Source organism: Antedon bifida, chromosome 1 (assembly GCF_963402885.1).
Source record: "Antedon bifida chromosome 1, ecAntBifi1.1, whole genome shotgun sequence".
NCBI classification, from domain to species: Eukaryota; Metazoa; Echinodermata; class Crinoidea; order Comatulida; family Antedonidae; genus Antedon; species Antedon bifida.
The window spans coordinates 26,558,963-26,581,429 of NC_136226.1; the positions used below are offsets into that span (position 1 = coordinate 26,558,963).

General features: G+C 31.8%; 2 protein-coding genes and 1 long non-coding RNA gene across 5 annotated transcripts in view; 2 read left to right on the plus strand and 1 right to left on the minus strand.

Moving 5' to 3' along the window:
- Positions 1–37: 37 nt before the first annotated feature.
- LOC144848775 (uncharacterized) lies at positions 38–3,015 on the plus strand. Its single transcript, XR_013613919.1, has 2 exons — positions 38–1,979; positions 2,030–3,015. It is a non-coding gene; the product is annotated as an uncharacterized LOC144848775 (long non-coding RNA).
- Positions 3,016–4,779: 1,764 nt separating this feature from the next.
- Positions 4,780–5,673, plus strand: LOC144835672 (uncharacterized). The gene has a single exon (XM_078690742.1). The coding sequence runs from the start codon at positions 4,780–4,782 to the stop codon at positions 5,671–5,673; it is 894 nt and encodes a 297-aa protein (XP_078546868.1).
- Positions 5,674–6,768: 1,095 nt separating this feature from the next.
- LOC144847714 (uncharacterized) overlaps positions 6,769–22,467 on the minus strand; it is a 56,411-nt gene continuing 40,712 nt past the window's right edge. For all 3 annotated transcript variants that reach the window (XM_078704219.1, XM_078704211.1, XM_078704227.1), the window contains one exon: positions 6,769–12,310. In XM_078704219.1, the coding sequence (XP_078560345.1) occupies positions 11,546–12,310 (765 nt within the window). In that variant the 3' untranslated portion in view covers positions 6,769–11,545. The remainder of the gene's footprint in view (positions 12,311–22,467) is intronic.

Consider the following 22,467-nt stretch of genomic DNA (forward strand, 5'->3'; position numbering starts at 1 on the left):
ACGGAGGGGGATGGAGCAGAGGGCCTAATAATGGTGAAATAAATTGGGGAGTCCTGGGCCCGCCTTGGATCCGTCTATGCCATACAACAAATAAATATATTTTGTTTTTCTGCTCTATGGTTTATGCATTGACCTATAAATTATGTAGGTAGGTCCATGGTTTGAGTATGCGAAATGTGTTTTTGGTATGTATAGGTGTGTGCAACAGTGACTGTAGCTATGTTGTGGGTACGTGTGTGTGTGTGTGAAGTGAATTGGGATTTGTAGGATAAAAGACTCGCATTAATCATACAGGTTGGGCATTTTAATAATAAAATAAGTTTCCTCTGTATAAAACAATAATATATCAATCAGTAGTTAAAACGTTGGTTCAAAGTTATGTACATGACTTTACATTTCTGTGCTATGTTGCAAAAAATTCAAATATTTCAGCGTTGAATTTCATTATTGTTATTTGATTATAAAAATGTCATTCTGTGTGAAATTAGTAATATTTAAATGTTGGTTATTATCAATTTCAGGAAAATGTGTTATCTGTAAAAAAAATGAATCTAGCTTAGAATCATTGTTTATCAGTCTGTCTGCTTGTCTGCTGGTACTCCAGCTTAAATGCTTTATGGGAGAAAGCCTTTTTTACGACTACTTTAAAATCCTGAAGTCAAACTTAACAATCTTATTCAGCAGCATTTCTAATTCTTGTTGCAAGCATTTGTTAATATTTTAAATGCTAAACATTTTATAGTTTGATTAAAGTAAGGTAATCATGCCGTGATTAAAGTAAGGTTTTCGGTACACCATTTGTTTCCGAAAGGAAAGAAAGTTGAGAATTTCTCGACAATTTGGTTGTTATGCAACGGTCTTCTGGACTAATTTATAGGTTGTGTAATATTAAACAACAGAGGGTACACAACATAGAATTTGTATCACCACCAAACAATAGAGGGCTGTACCAAATGTTAGAGAGTGGTATAATATTCTTGTGGATGATCATGTATACTGACATAATTCTGGTCATCTAAAGCAGGACCCACTTCACTTGCCAGACAACAGCGCTTGATTCCTAATGCTGATCTAAAGTAACGATAAAAAAGGACTTATTTACCTAACAAGCATTTAATAATTGTCTAACTTGGTTTACCTCATTGAAGCAGACTTTTGGAGTATTCGATTAGGAACTTTGTCCTCAACAACAAAATCTGTTGAGTACTATGTGAATAGTGACAATGCAAACATGTTTGTTTGAGTGTACCAGACACTGTTTAAGAAATACTCAATGGAAAATAACAATAACCCAACAAAAATAACCTAATCGAATACTCCAATCAATGGAATCCATATTGGATCTTGTAAAATTTGATATGTATATACATATATGATCCAGCATATACCTGGACTATCTAAGCAACGAGGTATCCTTATGATACCAATAGAATGCACAGTCACTGAGTAACTATACTGTCTGTTGTTGATAGAATTTAAATGCAGGGAAATATTCTGTTTTATGAAGTTTAATGTATTCTAAGTGAATTTTGTGTTGACATTTATTTACAGAAAGTTTTTAAGAAATAGAGTTTTATGCATTGAAGAAAAAATAATGCTTGAATATTTTAATTGAGAATTGAATATTACGAACGTTGATTATAGCAAATATACAGCTAGTATTTTAACATACAACAATCATTGTTGAATATATAGAGTACTGTATATATAGTTTCTAATAATTATTTTTATTGATCTGTCGTTCTAATTTATAATTGTGGTAACATCATAATCATGGTATAATATCATACTGAATATTAAGTATTTAAATTGACAGATTATCATATACTGAATCTATTAAACCTAATTTGAATATTACAGGTGTGATAACTTAACACCTGGCTTTAACTCAGGTGTATTTATATATCCAAGGCTGATGTTTAGTAATTAGTGTTCTTTTCTATTGAAATTCTATAGAAACTTTATTGAGGTTCTATCTAGTGGAGTTGATGAGAAATTATCAACAAATAAATTAAAACATTGGTTTCAGAGGTTTCCATTCATATAGTATCAAGGAAAGAAAGGAGATACTAAAATGTTTGAATCCATTGTTATGCAGTGACCAAGACCCGATTTACACTTACAATTGGGTCCTGGGCAGCTCTAGGATATGGTCCAAATTGAATTTTTTGCTTCAGATCCAGCGTGTTTACACTTGCCTTCAAGCCATTGGTCACGGTTCACTGCATAAGCCAGCCAAAAAGTAAAATCTGCTCCTTGACCTACATTGAGATATATCCAGGCCCAAAGCCATCCAAAATTTGTGGAGTATTTACACTTGTCGATTGGCCCGCCTAAATCCTAAGTGTAAACGGGGTCCAAGTTACATACTCCAATAGAACCTCAGAGTAGCATAGAACCAAGGTATATACTCATGTAAATCTATTGTATGCCATCAATGTAACTAACATGGTTTCACATTATCTACAATTCACTGTTTTAACTATTGAAGTTGAAGCTCTCAGTCTGAACGTTAAAATTGTTATAATGATTTCACATTATCTACACGTCAGAGTGTCAACACTTCAACTGTGAACACAATGTTGGAATTATTAACAACTGTTTAGCACATTCTATCAATGTTATAGTTATTTAACACTCATAGCTATGAAATTGTTTAAATTTTACATTGCCCATTGCTTTTTTTATATGTTTGATTCATATATGACTTGCCATGCCACATTTTATTTTGAATTTATTCATTTAAAGCAAAATTTATATTTTAGTAACAATGCTGATAGAATCTTAATTTCTTTGACCAAATATTTTTGAGAAGGGCAAACATATTTTATAATATTTGCCCTTTTAAACTATTTTTTTCTGAAATAAAAAAAGTACTTACTGTATTAATATCAATTAAATGAAAGTTGCCTAAAAATGTGCAATGATAAAACTGTATTGAAAACTCCATAACTAGAATTGAACTAGAAATTATGCAACAGGTAAAAATTAAAACAGGTAAAAATTAAAACTGGTTAGCTTTAACTTGTTTAACACTAACCAGGAGTTAACCAATGAAAACATAGTTTGTTAAAACCTGGTTAGTTAAATTGGGTTAATGCAATTATGGTTTAGTTAACCAGGTTATTTTTGGTTAGTAATACAGGTTAATACAATCAAGATTAGGTAACCAGGTTGTATTAATTTGGTTAGTAAAACAGGTTAATGTAATCATGGTTTGTTAACCAGGCTAATTTGGGTAGTAAAACTTGGTATTGTCAAGTTGTAACGGGTTAAGAAATCAATATTGTATCTGGATATATGTCACCCGTGTGTGCTAAATGCTTTTTGTCCGAGGCCTATGTGCAATTGTTGTTTGAGCATTCCATCGGATTGTCTTAACACATTTAAATTAAACAAAAAATATTAAATTTAATTTTAAAGTCTTTCCTAACAACGAAGAAAACACTTTTTGTAAATTTTCTTCAAATTATTGTAAAAAGACAATGTTGGTCAAAATCTGTTTTATTTATAAATCGCTAAAGGTGTTTAAAACAAAAAAAAAGAGTGTTACCGTACCAAATGATTCCCAAATCCTTTTAAATATTGTATCCCATGTAAAACTATTAATGTGAACTTTTTATCCCCTTCATGTGAAGTTAATCGTTTTTATTGTACCCTGTTTGAATAGTTTTAACAGCCTGGTGGTCACATTAATTTTTCACAAAATTTGTTCTGTCAAATATAGTGTGATTTATGAAGTATGTTATTGTAATATAGACAAAATAAAAAAATATACATATCTAAAATTGTCTTATTTGTCATTATTGGATGGTTGAAGTTCACACGTACAATGTAAGCCTTGCCTTTGTGTGTGAACTAGGCAGTGGTTTTGACCCACTCGCAACACCACATCCTCAGCGTTATATGTACGACAGCTACATACCCACATCTACCCCACTAATGCCAGAGAATAACTCCAGTGATGCTTGATAATGTTTTTTTTAATGTATCAGCATTTTAAATTTGATTGCTGATAAAATAATTTATTCAGCTCTTGTATCTGAAAGCATGTGAATTGTAAATAATGGCTGAAAACATTGTGCGTGTACAACTGGCATTTTAACCACGCCAGTTTTAAGCTCGTAACGTTAGTGTGACTACTTCGTATGTTGTACTGCATAATACTGTACTTTAGTCCAGGCAAATCGCAAGCAGAGACTAGACCTCTCCCACTAGAACACACTTAGAAAAATGTTAATGGCGTCTTTGCTTTCAATACATCTTGATAACAGAGACTATCCTACTGTAGGTTCTGGGCTGGTTTCCATGGAAAAATGTGCAATGGAAAATGTCCCAGGGAGAAACCAGCCTGCTCCACTACCCCCCCCCCCCCACCCCCTACTGTACTGTATAAATGACATAATATTGACAGGTTAGTGGGGTCTATGTTTGTAAGTAATATTGAAAACAAAAGGCTAAACCTAAAGCACAATATTGAGAATTTTTAGTAGGGATCTCCATTTCATAATTTCACAGAAACACTTTAGTTTAATGCACCGTAGTTGGGCGTACTGTTTTTTTTACCATACTGCTTTTAATGGGCCGTTTGTATAATGGATCGCGTGGCCACTCACTTGCTCGTAAAGTAATTGTTTAAATTTAATATGTATTATTCTATTCACTGATATTTAAAAACATAAAAACAAAAGCAGTCATTAAAATTAATGGTACATCAGCATATGTTTAAAGTAAGAGCTATAGACTATATACACTGCTTTATTCTATTTAATATAAAACATGGCTGATGATAAGCAAGTTCGTGTTATTCTCTGGTGCATTCCTCGTACAGTGTCTACTGCGTTTTCAAAATGCATGAGTAACCTTGACGACGTTCAGATCATACATGAGCCATACGCGTCTGCGTTCATCCGTGGACCAGAGAAGTTCCCGCCATCAGTAGATTTTGCAAAAAATCATGAGAAAATTATAGCTAAAACAAGTCAGGTTGACTTAGGATTTGATGCTGGTTGGGAAACAGACAAGGCAACATACAAGTTCATAAAAGAGAATTTGTTGATGGCAGAATATCCAGACAAGAAAGTTGTGTTTGTCAAAGATATGTCATGCGGTATTGCATGGAAGCTGCACATGTTGCCAAAAGGTTACCGCCATGTATTCTTGATTCGTAATCCATTAAAGGTTTTCTTATCTTGGAAAAAAGTGTTAGAAAAAATGGGAAAGGTATATAAATGTGAATATCCGTTGGAAAACAATAACAATCTTATTTCAGAAAAGTATTTTTTTGGAGAAAGTTTCCAACTCTACGAGCATCTTGTAAAAACTGGAATCGAGCCAAACCCAGTAATCATAGATTCTGATGATCTTTTGGAAACACCAGAATTCATCTTAAGAGAGTTTTGCAAGCGGACAGGAATTCAGTATAAAGACGAACTGTTGAGTTGGAAAGCAGGAGATAGTGTTGTAAAGAATTGGAAGTTTTGTAAACATTTTATGAAAGGAAACCAATTATGTGGTTATTATGATAATGCTTTTGCAAGTCAGTGTTTTTACAAATCTAATCCACCAGCAGACCGAGCTGATCTATCAGAAGATGTGAAAATATGCGTCAACGCATCTATGCCGTATTATGAGAAAATGTACGCACTCCGTTTGCATGAAGAAAAGCAATAATAATTCTGTTATGGTACTTTAAGAAGTTTTAATTAATAATAATATAGAGGCATTCCACAGTATTTTTTTGTTACGGACGGTACATTTTTGAGAATATAACTAGACATATCGAATATAGAAATTAAAAAGAATACAAGATTCAATGGTCAATGTTAATTATGAAAGTCAAAAAAAGAAAAAAGACTGTACAAAAAAATGGATAGGACGGAAAATGGACATGTATTTTAAGAAGGTTTACGTATTGTAATATTTCTCTTCATTTAAAATATTATATATTTAAATTGTATTATTATTATTATAGCTGATGTTTGACAACTTTGCAAATGTCAAAAGAAAGGCCTGGTTGGCAATAGTTGTACATCTTTCTGTACTTGACCAATCACAAGTGCAAGTTCAATTGTTCTATGAGTGGAAGGAGTCATTGCTTGTGATTGGTCAAATCATTGACACATTACATAAAATGCCAATATGGAGCAGTCTAGTATTAAAATCTCTGCGGCTAATATACTTGGTTTATGAGAGGATAATATTTGCTTATTGCCATTATATTTCTTTAATATAGTGCTTACCACAAGCGATACTGGTTCCTGACTGCTCAGCTACATATGCAGGCCTAACTTCTAAGTATATTGTCATCGTACAAATAACTTTCCATAAAAAGACTATTGCATGCCAATGGTTGACAATATCACAGCTATTAAGCAATCAGATGGCATGAATTTAAAAATGCAATAGACACATACACTACAGTTAGTAGTTAGTACACTTAGTTTGTCCTTTAACGTTAAACCTTCATTTTGTTTCATAGGAATGTGTCCTCTCAAATAAAATCGAACCTCACTGCTTCGTTTTCATGCAATCAATATGAACATAGTCACATGTCAATATTATCTGCTGGAGCCGGATAAGAACCGGAGCAAGTGCAAATGACCTTAAGCAGAGGTGTTCCCTAAATAGAAGTGAAGTCCCAAAGGAGGGATTCTGCTGTATTATTAATATGATTTGGTTAACTATTGGTAAGAAATGATATGCCCGTATATATCATGCAATGAAGTGTAATGGAATGGCTTTAAACAATAAACAAAAACTCAGCAATTAATAGCTTGGCAAAGTCATTTATTTTCTGAAATTAAAAAAGGCACAATAAAAGGAATCAAGGGTTCGGGGGGCTGGTGAGCAGTCAACTGCATCACAATCTCATTCCCCTTGGTCCTGCCAATTAAACAGATTGCTTTGCTACACAACTTTCACACTAATTAGCAATACTCAGTAAGTCTATTCAAGGTGTACGCTTGATATCTACATGCACTCATTTAGATGCTTTGATGACAGCAACTTAAAAAACATTTACTATGCTCACATTTTTATGATATTACTATTATTTTTAAAGAAAGGCTTATATGCGAAACAAACTATAGTCATCGAACCTCAAAGAGAAAGCAAAAGAAAATATTCAATCAAGGTAATAATGTTTAAAACATAGTAATTAATCATTACAATTATGATGATTATGATGAAAATGCTATGTTGATATAATTATGGCGATGATGATAATGTTGTTAAATAGTATACAAATATTGAATGTTTATGAGTTGGATAGTGAGAATATTTCATGAGTTGAAAGATTGACTGCATGATCTATTTAACGAGGCATGTTGAATAGAGAAGTCAATATTCTCTCCATTCAACAAATACATAACATTCATTATTTGTTTTATAACACACCTACTGTTCCAAATTTTAATTTAAAACTTTTAGTCAATTTATCCATCGTAAATCATTGATGAAGGCTTGGCAATTAAAAAAGCAGAGATCCAATTTTGGACGCACAGTAGAACAGTTTTAGGCGATTTTTGTATGCGAATCAGTCAACAACTTCACGTGCCAAAAATGTTTACAAAAGCTGAATGTGTATTAGAGCCCATTAATTATCAACATTAGATATTACTTTTCTCTTTTAGATAGAACTAATACTAAGCAAGTGATGGATAATTAACCAAATAAAGATACAATCAGGTGTGTTATAATATAACATATGTATACAACAATATTAATATTAAATGAAGAAGTAATTAAAAAGTAGCAATACATTAGTAATTTATATTTAGCATTCTAATAATCAAGAGATAATAATAGTAATCAAGTAATAAACAAATTCAAGGCAATTAAGTTAATGATCACTCAATAAAGTAAATATATAGATGAACCAAACACTGACAAAATAGATGCAGTATAGTAATAACATAAATAGATTTTACAAAGATCGCCCTCTATAAATTCTTTCATCATCGTCAATTTGGTTGCAATCACTTTCACTATCAAATAAAACAGTACGAAACAATGTTACAACCCATTTGCATATACCTATACAGCTTTCTTCGCTGTATGTTTTAACCAATCAAGAGCTTTAATGAAAGGCGAGACATCACAAATTTTATTTGTGAAATCTTTAAAACTCAAGAGCTACAATTTACAACAGTGCCAACAAACTTGACTTCAAATATTGCTAAAATTATTTAATAATTCTGGGTACATAAAGTAACACGGGTCATGTCAAAATTACTCTATTCCATTTACTGCAGTAATGATAATTTTTAGGTACGATTTCAATTTCAATGTCGGCAATTTGGGTTAGTCATTGCAGGGAGTTGTTAATTAGAACTAATAACTAATAACAACTCCCTGTTCACTGCAATACATGGTGTGTATGATTACACAAAAAGGTTTCCTAAATATTTGCATAAATATGTTAATCAGTAAACAAAATGCAGTTACTGCAGTAACTGTAGTAGAATAGAGTTAACGATAATAAAACTCATGATCACAAAAACAAATTAATTTGAAACATCAACCAATAGCATTAATAAATATATAGATTAACATTACTATGTGCATAATTTAACAACAAGGTTTGTCTTCTGGTGACGGACGCTTATCAAACATTTTAAAATGCTAAAAATACCGAAACAAATAATTCCCAAATTGCACGTGGTAGCAAATCATCTAAAACGAATTGACAAAAAATATTTGGTAAGCAAAAAATACGTTTTGAACACAGCTTTACACATCAATAATAACAACAGTGCCGAATAATAATAATTAACAAAGCGGGAGTACTGTGCCAATTTCTACTAAAACCTCAATTGCAAATAATTTAAAATCTATCGTGATCCACGATCAAATTCACCACACATTGTCGTAACTCAAAAATCATTATCAAAAATACATAAAATATATCATTTTTTTTCCTATTCATTCACAGCAAACATATGGCTAAAATGCCAAACATATCTGGGTAAAATAAGTTAATTTTAAAATAGTGTACAGTAATTGGGTTAAATAATTGGAATATCATGGCAACCATTCATAAAATGGCAGTCATAGTTTCTAATCTGTTTTACTTAGGAAAAATCACTGAACCAAATAGACTACATTATTAGGCTTTTCTTTTGCTTGCCAGCATACAAATTAATATATACATTTAAATACATATTTTCAATTATTATTATTATTATTATCTCACTTGTTTACTGTAAATTACATATTTTGTGTAACCTTTTAACTGATTGGAAAATTGCATAATTGAAGCAAAATAGTTGCATTATGTATCCACACATGTACTAAACAAGTACGACAATTACCACAATGTACGAGAGGGACAGCGAGGTAGTAGTAGTGAATGACTGTACAGGGTTGGACCACTTTGCAAGGAAACAACTCTTGGTGGTGCACAATCCCCTGCATCAGTATGGCAATCATGTAGTTTTACAAAATGTTGTAGCTAAGGAGCTCAGTAGGGTTTGAACGAATCTCCTTCTAAACTACAGATCACCAGCAAAAATAGACCTAGCTAATGACAATCCATTTTGGCCAATAGCTAAAGTGGCTAGACTGTATAGCAGACAAATTTGATCTTGGTTTCCTAGTTCATAGCAGTTGCTTATGCTTGCCTGTCCCTTTTTGGGTAAAACAGAATTATCAAGTGAAAATCCTGGGTACAGACTTGAATGTGCCATTCATATTTTTTCTATAGTCTTAAGATTAGAAATTCTGCTGTAAGCAAGCCTACTTTAAGACTATGCAGTTACTATCATGGTACGATCTATCATGTAATTGTGATAAAGAGCTTTTTGTGTTACTATGCTTAAACACTATACACATCAATCTCAAGGAGCAAGTTTCCAAGCTGGCATTTGTATTTGTATTTATGCTCTGTCCCAGAACACTTGCTAGAAATAAAGTGGTACTGCATCACTATTACCAGATGTCTGGTGTTGTAAACATACAAGGCACAGCTGAGAAATGTACAATATCTTCCCTTATAATTATTACATAATATAGTTCTCATCGATAGACATAATAGCATTTAGTACTTATAAAGCTTTTTGGAGGTGGACATTACTTTAACAAGGCTATAAATACATTACTAGATTGAGTACTACATCTTGGTCATGTGACACATTCCTTAACATTCATAAACATTTAGTGAACATCTCTTGGGGTCTGGGTGTATGATTAATATATTATTTCAAATTTTCAAAACATTTAATTTCCTGATATTGCTTACCAAATGTTAATATTGTAATTTGATTATTTAGTTGACGAAGTACATTTAAAATGTAATTCTAAAAGACAATATGCCAACCAAATGGCATTACCAGTGGTCGGTAAGGTTGTCATCTCAAGCTCTTCCCGAATGAAAACTTCACATAATCCCTAGCAATAGACTATAATAGTACAAGTCTTTTTTATTTGATATATTTCTATATATTGTTCATATATAAACTTTGTATATCTCTATATACTGTACATTAGTTAACATATTATTTTGTGGGTCTTTGGCTATTGTAAGGCATTTTCTTAAATAAAAATTGCAGGATGGATTTAAAGGTCAAAGGTTACAGCACTCTTCATCCTCATTAGCATATTCATATGCATGCATTTACGATATTCAGCATATATGCACTGATCAAGGTGGGGTACGCAAGGATGAAAGCCTAGCAAGTTATGCACAAACAACCCTTTAAATCTAGGCAGAAAAACACCAGAAGCCTGAGACAGTATAGGCCTACATACTATGTGGTATACATACCTATATTGATATCATATTAATTATGACATCACTGGAACACTTATGACATCACAAATACACCTGTGACATATTTAGTACACAAATAATACCAATCTCAAACGATGTGATTTACTATAAACCAATGATGTTACCAAAACCTTGGCGACATCTAATCACAACAACACTTATGACATCACAGAAACACTTACGACATCACAGGAACACTTATGACATCACAAGAAAACTCATGACATCATCACAATGGTGACATTAGAGTCACCAGTCAAAAACTACACTGCATTCTTATACACTTTAAAATATCTATGTAAATAGTTGGAAAAAATAAATATTACTCTTGCAATAATACTACTTCCTCCACCTGCTCTTTAAACAAATCGTTCATCCATAAACTGTGAATATTTTGACATTAGAAAACTAAATCTGCATCAACATTATATATACACACACATGCCAGATCTGGAGCTATAAGATTACTGCTAAGCATTCTCTTATTTTACATTATGTAACAACCTAACCATGTATACCGTGTACATATTTATATAGCCATATCCATATAAATATATTATATATCTATATACTTTAATGTATATAATACTTAAAATATATACATACGCATGTATATAATCACATATCATAATCATGTATAAATTAAATATATACATATATATATATAATATATGTGTATATCATCAAATATTTTGTATATATTATTATATACATATTTGAAACATCTTTGGAAAATACGCTACGTTATAACAAAGCCTCTACAATATGCTGACATCAAAAATGCTTTCCTCGTGCCAAATGCGAGGCAAACTCGTATCTGTCCTTGCATTTGTATCCACATATATTGCACTCAAAGGGCTCCCGGAAACCATGGCAACCCATGTGTATGGTGTACATCACATGATCAAGGAATATGATCTGACAATGGACACATTTAAAACTAGTTGAGATATTCAGATCTTCATTGCATTTTGTGCAAAGACGTGAACAGTCTTCCGATATCGATTCATGACGGATCTCTCTCCTTTGCGGTACAGTTAACTCAGTAGAAGGCGATAGAATTATACTGTGAGGTTCTTTGTCGTGCTTTTCAGAATTTCGTAGCCTGCTAATTACACGATTACGGTCGTAATGTAACGCGGAGAGGTGAAGCGGCAAAGAATGCGAAGATTCCATTTCGCTGTGTAGACTTCCATTATCCATATCACTAATATCACTGTGCGTTTCGTGAGACTCACGAGCACTGCGATGCTGCGTCAGGGAGATCGGTCCACGAGACATGAAATCTCGGGTTCTATTTAGATCAATTGTCCGGGTGTTTGTTTCTTTCGGTGGTGCTTCACGATCGTTATATCGCCTGTCAGTCTCGTTGTGGTGGAGCGATGTTACATGGTTATCTTGACCAGCTTGTGAGAATATTGACGTGATTGTGGGTGTGTAAGCAGCTGTCAATGAGGACATCACCTTCTGCACTGGACTCACACTTTCTGGACTGTGTCCATACATCTGCATCACATTGTTGAGGGCACTTTCTAACCCCTAAAAGAAAAAGAAAATGAATACTTGAATACTCTAGTCCAACCAAACACCATTAGCAATAATATTTTAGTATTACAAAATGTTTCAGAAAAACTGGTTGAAATGATGCTTTACATGATACAGATTCTTAATTAAATTTGTATACAGTAGAACATTACTAACATCTTCAAGGTCCAACAGAGTGTCCCTTTAATAGGCTTGTTAAATATGGGTTGGCTGTAGTCTTAACAATTATAGTTTAAATCTGTTGAAAAATGTTGTCAACAGTGACTATATCAGAATACAAAATACGTCACAGTTTATAAAATGTGAATGCCTAGTTAAAGAAACATTGTCTAGCGCCATCTATAGAAAGAGAAATTAACAACTTGCATAAATATTTATTATTCCTTTGAAAATGATAATTCATAGAAATGGATATAGTAACTATCTGTACTACACACAACCTCACACGGGATATGTTTGTTGGTCACAATTGCAATCTCAACAACTCAACTAAAAACACCATTTATTTATAAAGATTCCAAAATATCTTTAGAAATACAACGTTTCTGGTCATATCTAAAGCTCTGTCTACACTATCAAACTTTATGCGACAAAAAAATGTGATATGCATATGATTATGTCATATCACTACCATATTTAGGCATATCACTATCATATTTAGGCATATCACTACCATATTTAGGCATATCACCACCATATTTGGGAACATCACACATTTTTTGTCAAACAAGTTTGATAATGTAGACAGAGCTTTAGGCTTGATTTCCACACGAAACAACGTAGATGCAAGTGAGTTGACAAATCGCAAGCGACAGTTCGGGTGATCCACCGCGTTTTGATTACTTGCGGTGCGGTTACGTCTTGTATTGCGTTCAAGTGGGAACAAGCTTAGGAAATACCAGAGATTTCCAAGAACTATAATTTTAAACAGGATATCTGCCAGTCAATATTAAAAATAACAATGACGCTAAAAATACAATGTAAATTAGATTAACACAAGTGATCTTTTATTAAAATGATGATTAATTTTCATGATTCGTAAATTACTTTTTACTGACTCAATTTATCCACTGAAAACTTCAGTAAATCTTAATCTATCAGATTGAATCCACATCCAGGTTTTTCAATAGTAATAATTAGTTTCTCCTGATTCATTTTATTCACTGGAAACTTTAGTAAATCTTAATCTCTTATTACATTTAATCCATATCTGTAGTAATCTATTAATTACATTTATACCAAATTTATCACAGATTTTAAAATAAAACTTGTATATTATTTACTTTCTCCCGACTCATTTTATTCACTGAAAACTTCATAAATCTTCTTAATCTATATCTTCAATCCATATCTGTAATCTATTACTACCATCAGTGAGTCCTCCTAGTGAAATTTATCACAGATTTTAAAATAAAACTTGAATATTTACTTTTTCCTGACTCATTTTATTCACTGAAAACTTCTTAATAAATCTTCTTAATCTATATTTAATCCATATCTGTAATTTATTACGTTAATACCATCAGTGAGTCCTCCTAGTGAAATTTCTCACAGGTTTTTCAATAAAGGCCAGCCACTAATTAAACACATTGAGGAGGAAGGAAGCAAAAAATCAGAGTAATGCACCGCTCCAAGAGCTGTCCTTGAACTGAGTTGACGCGGCGGATATCGAGGCATGCCAAATCAAATTAACATCTTTCCCAATGTTAAAACGTCTTGGTGATGAAAACCATTAACAGATGGACAACCGAAGAAATAAAAATTACTAGATAAAAGTCCTCGATTCAGATAAAGGTCCAGTATACACAGCTATAACCTGTGTGCACTTTAAAGAACCCAGTTCATTATTCAAGAAGAGTAGGGAGTTATCCCGGTGAACTGGTTGACAAAATAGTCCCTGTATCAGGGGGATTAACATCTATCTGATAGGACAGTGATTAATTTACTATTGGTAATCCTTGGCCACATTGCCTAAAGACATAAAAAATAAAATAAAATAAAAAAGGACTGGTTTGATGGATAAAGTTGTTCACTTGCTGTTTAAATTACTATCTTCACTTCACTTAAGCAATATTAACTATCTTGACTTAAGCAAAAAGATTGATAAATGCCAGCCCATTTTCCAAACACTGGTTTTATCAGAAAACCTTAAAACAACCAAATTAAATTTGCCACCATTTTTTATTAAGCAAACTGAATTGAATGAACTATAAAAACAACTGCAGAAAAAGTCTTTTGACAACTTTAAATTTGTAAGCTGTTATCAATTCTTCAAATGCATTCATACCTAGAATTATTATATTATATTCTAACTATGCAATGTGTTTTTAATAACTCAACACACTTTCCCCAAGGCATATCATGCAACATTGCCAGTAAATTAGTCGTCCATTGCAATGCATAATATTACATCCTAAATGAACATTAAGAATGTACACATTAAGTAATATTTCATATTTGTGAAAAGTACAAATGAAAAAGTTCAGGTACTGATATTCGATAGCCTAACATTATAGTAAAACGATCTATCTCTCTTATACAGGGGAGACCTCCCCTATTCAGGGAACTGTGAAACAGACTAGAAAAAATAATATAAACGTTAAAAGAAACAATATGTATATATAACTATACAGTGGGGAAACCCTTATAAAGAGGATACTTTGTTGATAAAACAAAGTAGTTTACCTAATATTAAAACTTTATTTAAAAATGTCTTTTATAATTTTACTCATTTGTTCTTGAATGAGAATGGTTCCATAATAAATCCAAACATCAATTTTTTGTCATTAGATTTTAAAGTCACCTGGTATTACCGATTTAATCAAGCAATTCATTCATTCAATTTTCCTTATGGAGGATTTGTAGAGTTTAAATTTGAATTAAATATTCAATTGAAACAAATAATCAGACATGATATTAATACGATATATGAAAAAGTATAACCTTTTGAATCTAACCTGCAAATCTATAAATTAGATATCTTTGAATTTTAGGATATGACTGACGTTAAGTCCTATTCAGCACAACGTGCACGTTCCGTAATCAGCCACACCAACACAGACTGAGTACAGAACTGTACATTAAGGAGTAATTATGTCCATAAACATTAACTTTCGTTTTTGGTGACCACAAGGGAACAAGTCACTGATGCTTGAGAGGTTTAATCATATCCAGTCAATATGAACTCCTAAACTTGAGACAAACGTGAATCTTCGCAAGCGTTAACAACATTGACAGTTTTTACAAATCTGTATCGTTTCTAATTAATATTCTGTGTATTGAGAAGTAATATGGGCATATTTCAGCTATATTCATATATTAAAGTTATGAAATTGATAGACATGATGATATTTCATATTAGATTTACAGTAGGTTGTTTTAATAATTAATATATTACATTTGTATACATAGGTTGACGTTTAAGTAATGTGATTTAATGATAAATTGTAAATGCTACAAAAACTCAACAAATTGTATGACAATAAATTTCTTCCGAGACCGAATGCCTTGAATACCGGAAACATTTTTTAAACACTTTTCCGGAAAACCAGACATTTTGGGCTAGGTTGTCTGGTTTGGTATAGTTGACTGTACTTGTGGGTGCTGAATTATTTTAAGGTATTGTGTTTAGTGGGTACAAGTGATTTGGATAAGTGTCTAAAGCTTTGTCTACACTATCAAACTTTATGTGACAAAAACAAAAAAATGATGATGATGATATGAACATGATGATCACACTTTTATTGTCTAGTCAGATAGTGTAGACAGAGCTTTAGGTGTCTTAGAGTGGGTATTAGGCATATTTTAAGGTGTCATAGTGTGGGTGTTGAGTTGTAAGTATAGTATGTTGTCACATAAGGTATGAAGAAAATAATTTAAATAGAACAATTAATTAAAAAAATCCAAAATGAAAAATTATTTTTGTATTAAGGATGATTCTCCACAAAATAGTTTTTAATTTGAGTCTTTACCGAGTAAGTTACAAGCAAGACAGACAAGATTTAAATTTGAAAACAATTAATGGATGTATATTTTTGATCTGGTCAGTAAAATTGTTTGTTTGTGAGACTTCAAATTAGTTTTAATGAGATTAAATTAAAAGAGGAAAAAGATCCCAAAGATAAGGTAATTTTTTCATGGAAGGGAGTTGAAGAAATATATTATAAGAGTATGATATTGAAAATGAAGCAATTACTTTTTTGGGGTTGCTCTATTCAGGATAGTACACTCCTATTTGGTCCTGAAGGTGTCCTTTTAATAGGGGTTCTACATAACTGTAATTGAATAGCGTAACGGATGATGATGATGATGAATAAAAAGGGTGTAAGTACAGAATGTGTAATAGCTATATGATTCTTTAAAAAAAGGCAATTACCCCACCTGTTGAAATACTCATGAGAAAGGTGTATTCCTAATTATCACCACAAAGGCAACCAAATTCTGACAAACATACCTACTGAGTCAACTACGCAGATCACTGTTTATTTTCATAATATCAATCGTGACAAAAAACAAACAAGGCCGGTGAATCGGTGATCGGTAATTCTCCTTTGAGTTGTACTTCAGCTAGTGTCACAAGATTGTGACAACGCATTTGTTGATTAGGGACATAACAGGTGTTTGCACAACAGAGGGTGTAAGTGCAAAGTGATTGTGAAGTGTATCAATTATCGCAACAAATGATCCAACGACACTCGCGCTTTTAGGTGTGTGGATCATCATTTCTTTATTTGCTTTCAGTTTTTTTTTTGCTTTTTCATGATTTTAGCCAACTGCTGTTAAGTATTTGATTAAGCGCAGTGAGACCTTGTTGTCAGTTGGGTGTAAGACTGGCTTCCCACGGGACGACTGTAAAACAAGCTCAAGTATTAGTTGTGAATAGTTTATTTGTACAAAGTTATTAGTCTGTCTACGGCCATTCACCTCAGCCGCCGAGCAGAGAAAGCGATTGATCATCTGCGTTTGATGATTTATCAAATATAGAATGATATAATGGGTGAACTGGTTAAGAACACATCTAATAAAACTAATGATTATGTTTTCTGTCTGTTCCAATAATTATTACTTGCATAATATTGTATAATTAATGGAATTATAAGTTCTTGAATTTGTGATTACAACAATCTCAAAGAATCTATTGAAGTAAAACATGATATATGACTATCCAAGATTATGTCACAGTAACACAGTAGAACCCTTATTAAGGGAACACCTCTTGGACCCAACAAGGTGTCTCTTTAGTATAGGTTAACCGTAGTGTTAACATATATCTGACCACGTTCATCCACAGGAAGTGTTTTCATAAACATTTTGGTGTCCCCTGAATAGAAATTTTGGTTTTGCTTCAAATTGAACAGCTGACATGATGACTTTTTGGGTAAATGTCATTTTTTACTTCTTTTAATTGTGACATTTCGAGTTAAATTGTAATTTTTTTAATAAAATGTTCTTCATAATGTACTTTAAAAATAGAAATTTTAGCTGGTGGTGCCAATGTAATTGAGCGGTAAGGTATTTTTTTATTAAATTCTTTCTACATATTCAGATTATGTAATTGCTTTACACATGTTTATTTGAAATGTAAATGATGAATTGCATATTTTTCGTGTAATTCCTGTAATTTTCCTGTTTTGATTTGAACTTTGGAAACTATCCATGTTAGGAAATGTCCCTTTAGATCCTTTAATTAAGCATGTACTTTCCTATTTTTCTTCCATTGTTTCACTTTTCTTTATAACAGTTTAACATTTTTAATATTAAGGCCAGCTAAGGTGTTTTATAAATTATAATGTATCGCAAACAAACACATGATTGAACTGTATACAATGAGTTCTTTACTACTGTACTATAGCCAAATTCCCATAAGTTTTAACTAACTTTATGTTTAACTAATAATACAATTTTGAATATGAGATTAATAGACTGTAGTAAAAGATTATTAAAAAATAATAGTACATTAGAACTCCTACTAAGGGGACACCTTTGATATAGGGGCACCCCAAAAGGGGTTCTACTTAAAGATGTATTGTAATAATTCTTAACATTTTTTTGTTGATTATATGCCATTTTAATGTCACCTAGTTATCCACTTTGACAAAAAATTGGATCAAGAAAAAAAAATCTATTTACCTAAAATATGCAATTTAAAGCAAAAAATAGTCAAATTGGCTGCCAGTCAATGGGTTTTGGTTGAATTTAACCATTTATTTTGTCTTTTTAAAAGTGAAAACATAAATTTTTTCCATTTTTATTTCTACGGAAGTGACTGACTTTATTAAAACTACAAAATAATCTATTCAAAGTCTGATTTTATTAATCTCTATTTTCATGTTTTTGGGGACAATACATCTTTAAGCCTCGTATAAATTATGTATAGTCAACTATCAGTTTTTAATTTTTGAACTATGAAAATCTAGGATTTGACAAAAGTGGTTAGCTGATTTCCAGGCATCTAAACTTGGGGCTTTTGTGTCTTTGATTGAGTGATGTTTCCGTTATAACTACAGTACAGGGAAATTAACCTGGTGTAGTTTACATTTCCTAAAATAAGGTGTGGCATGGAATACAGCCATGTAGACCTAGTTTTAAGTATTGGCACCTGGGCCATAATTTTTTTTTTGTGCGAAACTGAGGCTTTAATCAACAAAAAAATTCTTTTATTTCATGAAATGAACCTTAAAAAAAAATAATTGCAAAGCAAGTTTGATACATTTTACCACTGGACCTACAGTATCTGTCTTATTTCTTATTTTATTCTATATTTAAAAAAATTCATACTAACTAATTATACAAATTTAGTCAAAATATAAATATGTTTTATGCTTCTAGGCTCCTGTCTCTAGATAATTCAGCTATGACATCTGCAAGGCACAGGTCACCATTACACTGCTAGCTAAGCTAAACAAACAAGAAAGACGCTTCCTTTATACATTCATGGCACTCGATTCCGCAGGGACCGACAAACTCGCTTCAACCACCTTGCTTTGAATGTTCATAAAAACAGCAAACAACATTGAATGCTAATTATATTCACTGGATTGTGTCAGAATTTTCCTGATTGTTGCTACGATCGAACCCAAATATAATTTTATTTTGGCACATAAATGTATCACATGACGTTGGGAGTTTACGGGACAAAACCCTAGACACCCCCGGGTAGATTATAGCGTTTCCTCATCTAAACCCTAGATGTCGTCCTAAATTAAAAATGTGCAATTACATATCATATAATTTCTATAATTATTTCTTCCAGCAATCCATCAGAATAGCGTGTCAGGTATGTCAGCCAACAATATGTGTGCTAATGTCAGATAAAAGAAAATTATTAATAAATTAAAGCTGTATTTTTATAAATATCTGCAAGGAGATATAATATTATGAAAACAAGAGGATATATTTGCGTGTAGACATGTTACTTTTCTCGTAAACATGTGTACGTGTAAATGTAGACATTTGTAGATTAAATTTGTAATAATATTAATATTTAATGAAGTTGATGCATTTTGATGTTAATTTTATTCGTTTTTAATTGAATATAAGAATCCAAAACAAAATTTGTAAGGAATATATACACCAGCATGTAAGGATTGGAGAATTGGGGAGATACGTAATTTAAACACAATTTTAAAGGAACGTACAACCCTTGTATCTTCAATTTGAATTTATATAACACCTAAATAAATTCATGTTGTTTGATTGGGCGATTGTGGGTCATGGCATGCAATAGTATGTACAATTTAACGATCATGTAATAGTACTTTTTTTCATTTATTGGTGTATGAAAAAAAAACTTCTTGCGTACAAAACAAAAATCTGTGTGAACTCCAATAGTATTTCCATCACAAGATAAAAACAATTTCAATGGCAAAGACAAGAATCTACTAATGAATGTTTTATATTCGTGCTATGGTAAAAATAATTTTCATCTTTCACCTCTCGAAATTATTTGCACTCATAAACACTAATATTTGTATACTAATGCACCTGTTCCTTGAAGTCGTCCCGATAGATGTGTTACTTTATTACATCAAAATTATCTTAAGTACCTCCTATTACATTAATGGTCCTCTTTATTGTCCTATTTTATCTTTAGGAAAAGATTTAATTTCATTAATGCAGAATAACTATCCCTGTCTGTTTGTACTGTAGGTATAAATACTAGGTATAAACAATTATACAAAAGCATATAAATTTATGCTTAATTAAATTGTTTCATGAAAACAACTTCATTTTAGAATTTGGCAATTGAATAAACACTGATTTATTCAGTTGATTTAACAAATCCAAGTAAAAAAAAAATTGTTATGAATCATTTCAAATTAATTCTACTGCAGTTACTTCAGTAACTACATTTTTAAACTGCAATATTTTAGTTAATCAATGTAGAAATTTATGAAGTAGTTAAACAGTGTAAAAAAGAGTAAACAATATGTAAGTTACTGCAGTAGAATAACTTTTGGACACGGTTAAATAATGTCTTTTTTTCTATGAATGTTTCAAATAACTTGATATGTACACCCAAATTGGTACATAATAAATGCCTCCAATATTAAAGGACAGAGAAAATCCATGACGTTTTGTTGATTCAAGTATACCATATTCAGTGAATTGATAGATTGATTGATGTGATCTAAGTACATTACTTTCCGATCAGGAAAATGCTCAACTCTCTGTTGGGCTATTCCACAATGTTGTAGCCAGCTGTGACCACCACATAAGCGATTGTACCTCCCAGGTACCTTATACTATTAAGTAGAGAGGCAAGTAGTGTACTTAGTAGTAAAGTACCTTGCCCAGACAAAACAGATGGTGGGTACCAGGCTCGAACCTATAACCTTATGATTATAAGGCCAAACAACAACAGGTGCCTACTTATTCAATTTCATACAATATTGTGAATGTGAAGGTGTACCATATTGTAAATAGATAGTAATAATAATCATAAACTTTATATCAAGTACCTCTATTATAATTTTGTAATTTATGGGCAGGCCAAAACATGATTGCGAATTAATTTTGTCTATCATTAATTTATTGTTTTAAATTAATGAATCTGGGAGAATCATATTACTTAGACAAAGGAGTTCCTTAAAAGTAAAGCCACCAATAGTGGCACTGTGGTTTGGTGTTTGATTACCAATCCCAGAGTCGTTGGTTCAAATCCTGTCATAACTTCAATTTTTGTTTAAATAATTTCTGATGCCAAATACAGTACAGGACAACTGCCTCATATAAAACTTTGTTTAAAAAGCTTTGTATTCCCATTCCTACAGTAGTAAGATATAGTAATTTAAGACATAAAAAAATTTGGATGAAAAAAAAAAAGATTTTAATTTAACTTGATTAAAACCACTGTACAACATGGCCTATTCAAAGTTTTATTTATTTGTTATTTAATTCATCTTAATTTTTGTGTGTATTGTGTTTTAGAAGACAATACATCTTAGCCTACACTGTATTTTATGCTATTATTTAGGTTGTACAAAACTAAACATCCAAGATGGATAAAGATGTCTATTTTCAAATTACCTAAAAATCGTTCTACATTTCCAAGATCAACAGATCAATGACATGTACCTGTCAATCACATACTTGTCAATCGACATGCCAATCAATAGCATCATCTTTAAATTACTCTTTATGCTAATCTATCAAGTGTCAATGATTTCAAATTTGAGAGCCAAAAGATGTCATGTTTGAAAAATCAATCAAAAGCTTTAACAGAATAATCGGTTGGTTTTTTAGATCAGTCAGCGTAAGTCGTTAATCTTTTCAAAGTGATAGGATTTTGAATTCTTAATTAAATATTTCATTTAATATCAAGGATTTAAAGAACTAGAAATGCACCCATCTGTGACATGTATACTTGCGTTCATGATGAGCATCCATGCGCTTACGCCAAAGTGGTGGATCCAGTAGCTGTATTCACTAATCACATTTACATTAAGTGAGATACTTCCCTTAAATATTAAATATTTCACTTAACTAAATGAATATTTAAGTATTCCCTTAAATTGTATTCACTTACTCACTCACTTTTTTATTTTAAGGTTAAGTGTTTACCTTAGCCTAAGTGTAAATGTGAATATGACCACAAGATTTTAAAATAGGGAATGAATAAAATTGTTAATGACATCCTTAACTCAACCCAA

What these genes read in the sequence shown, in the direction of transcription:
- LOC144835672 (XM_078690742.1), top strand. Translation starts at nt 4,780, where the DNA reads ATGGCTGATGATAAGCAAGTTCGTGTTATTCTCTGGTGCATTCCTCGT.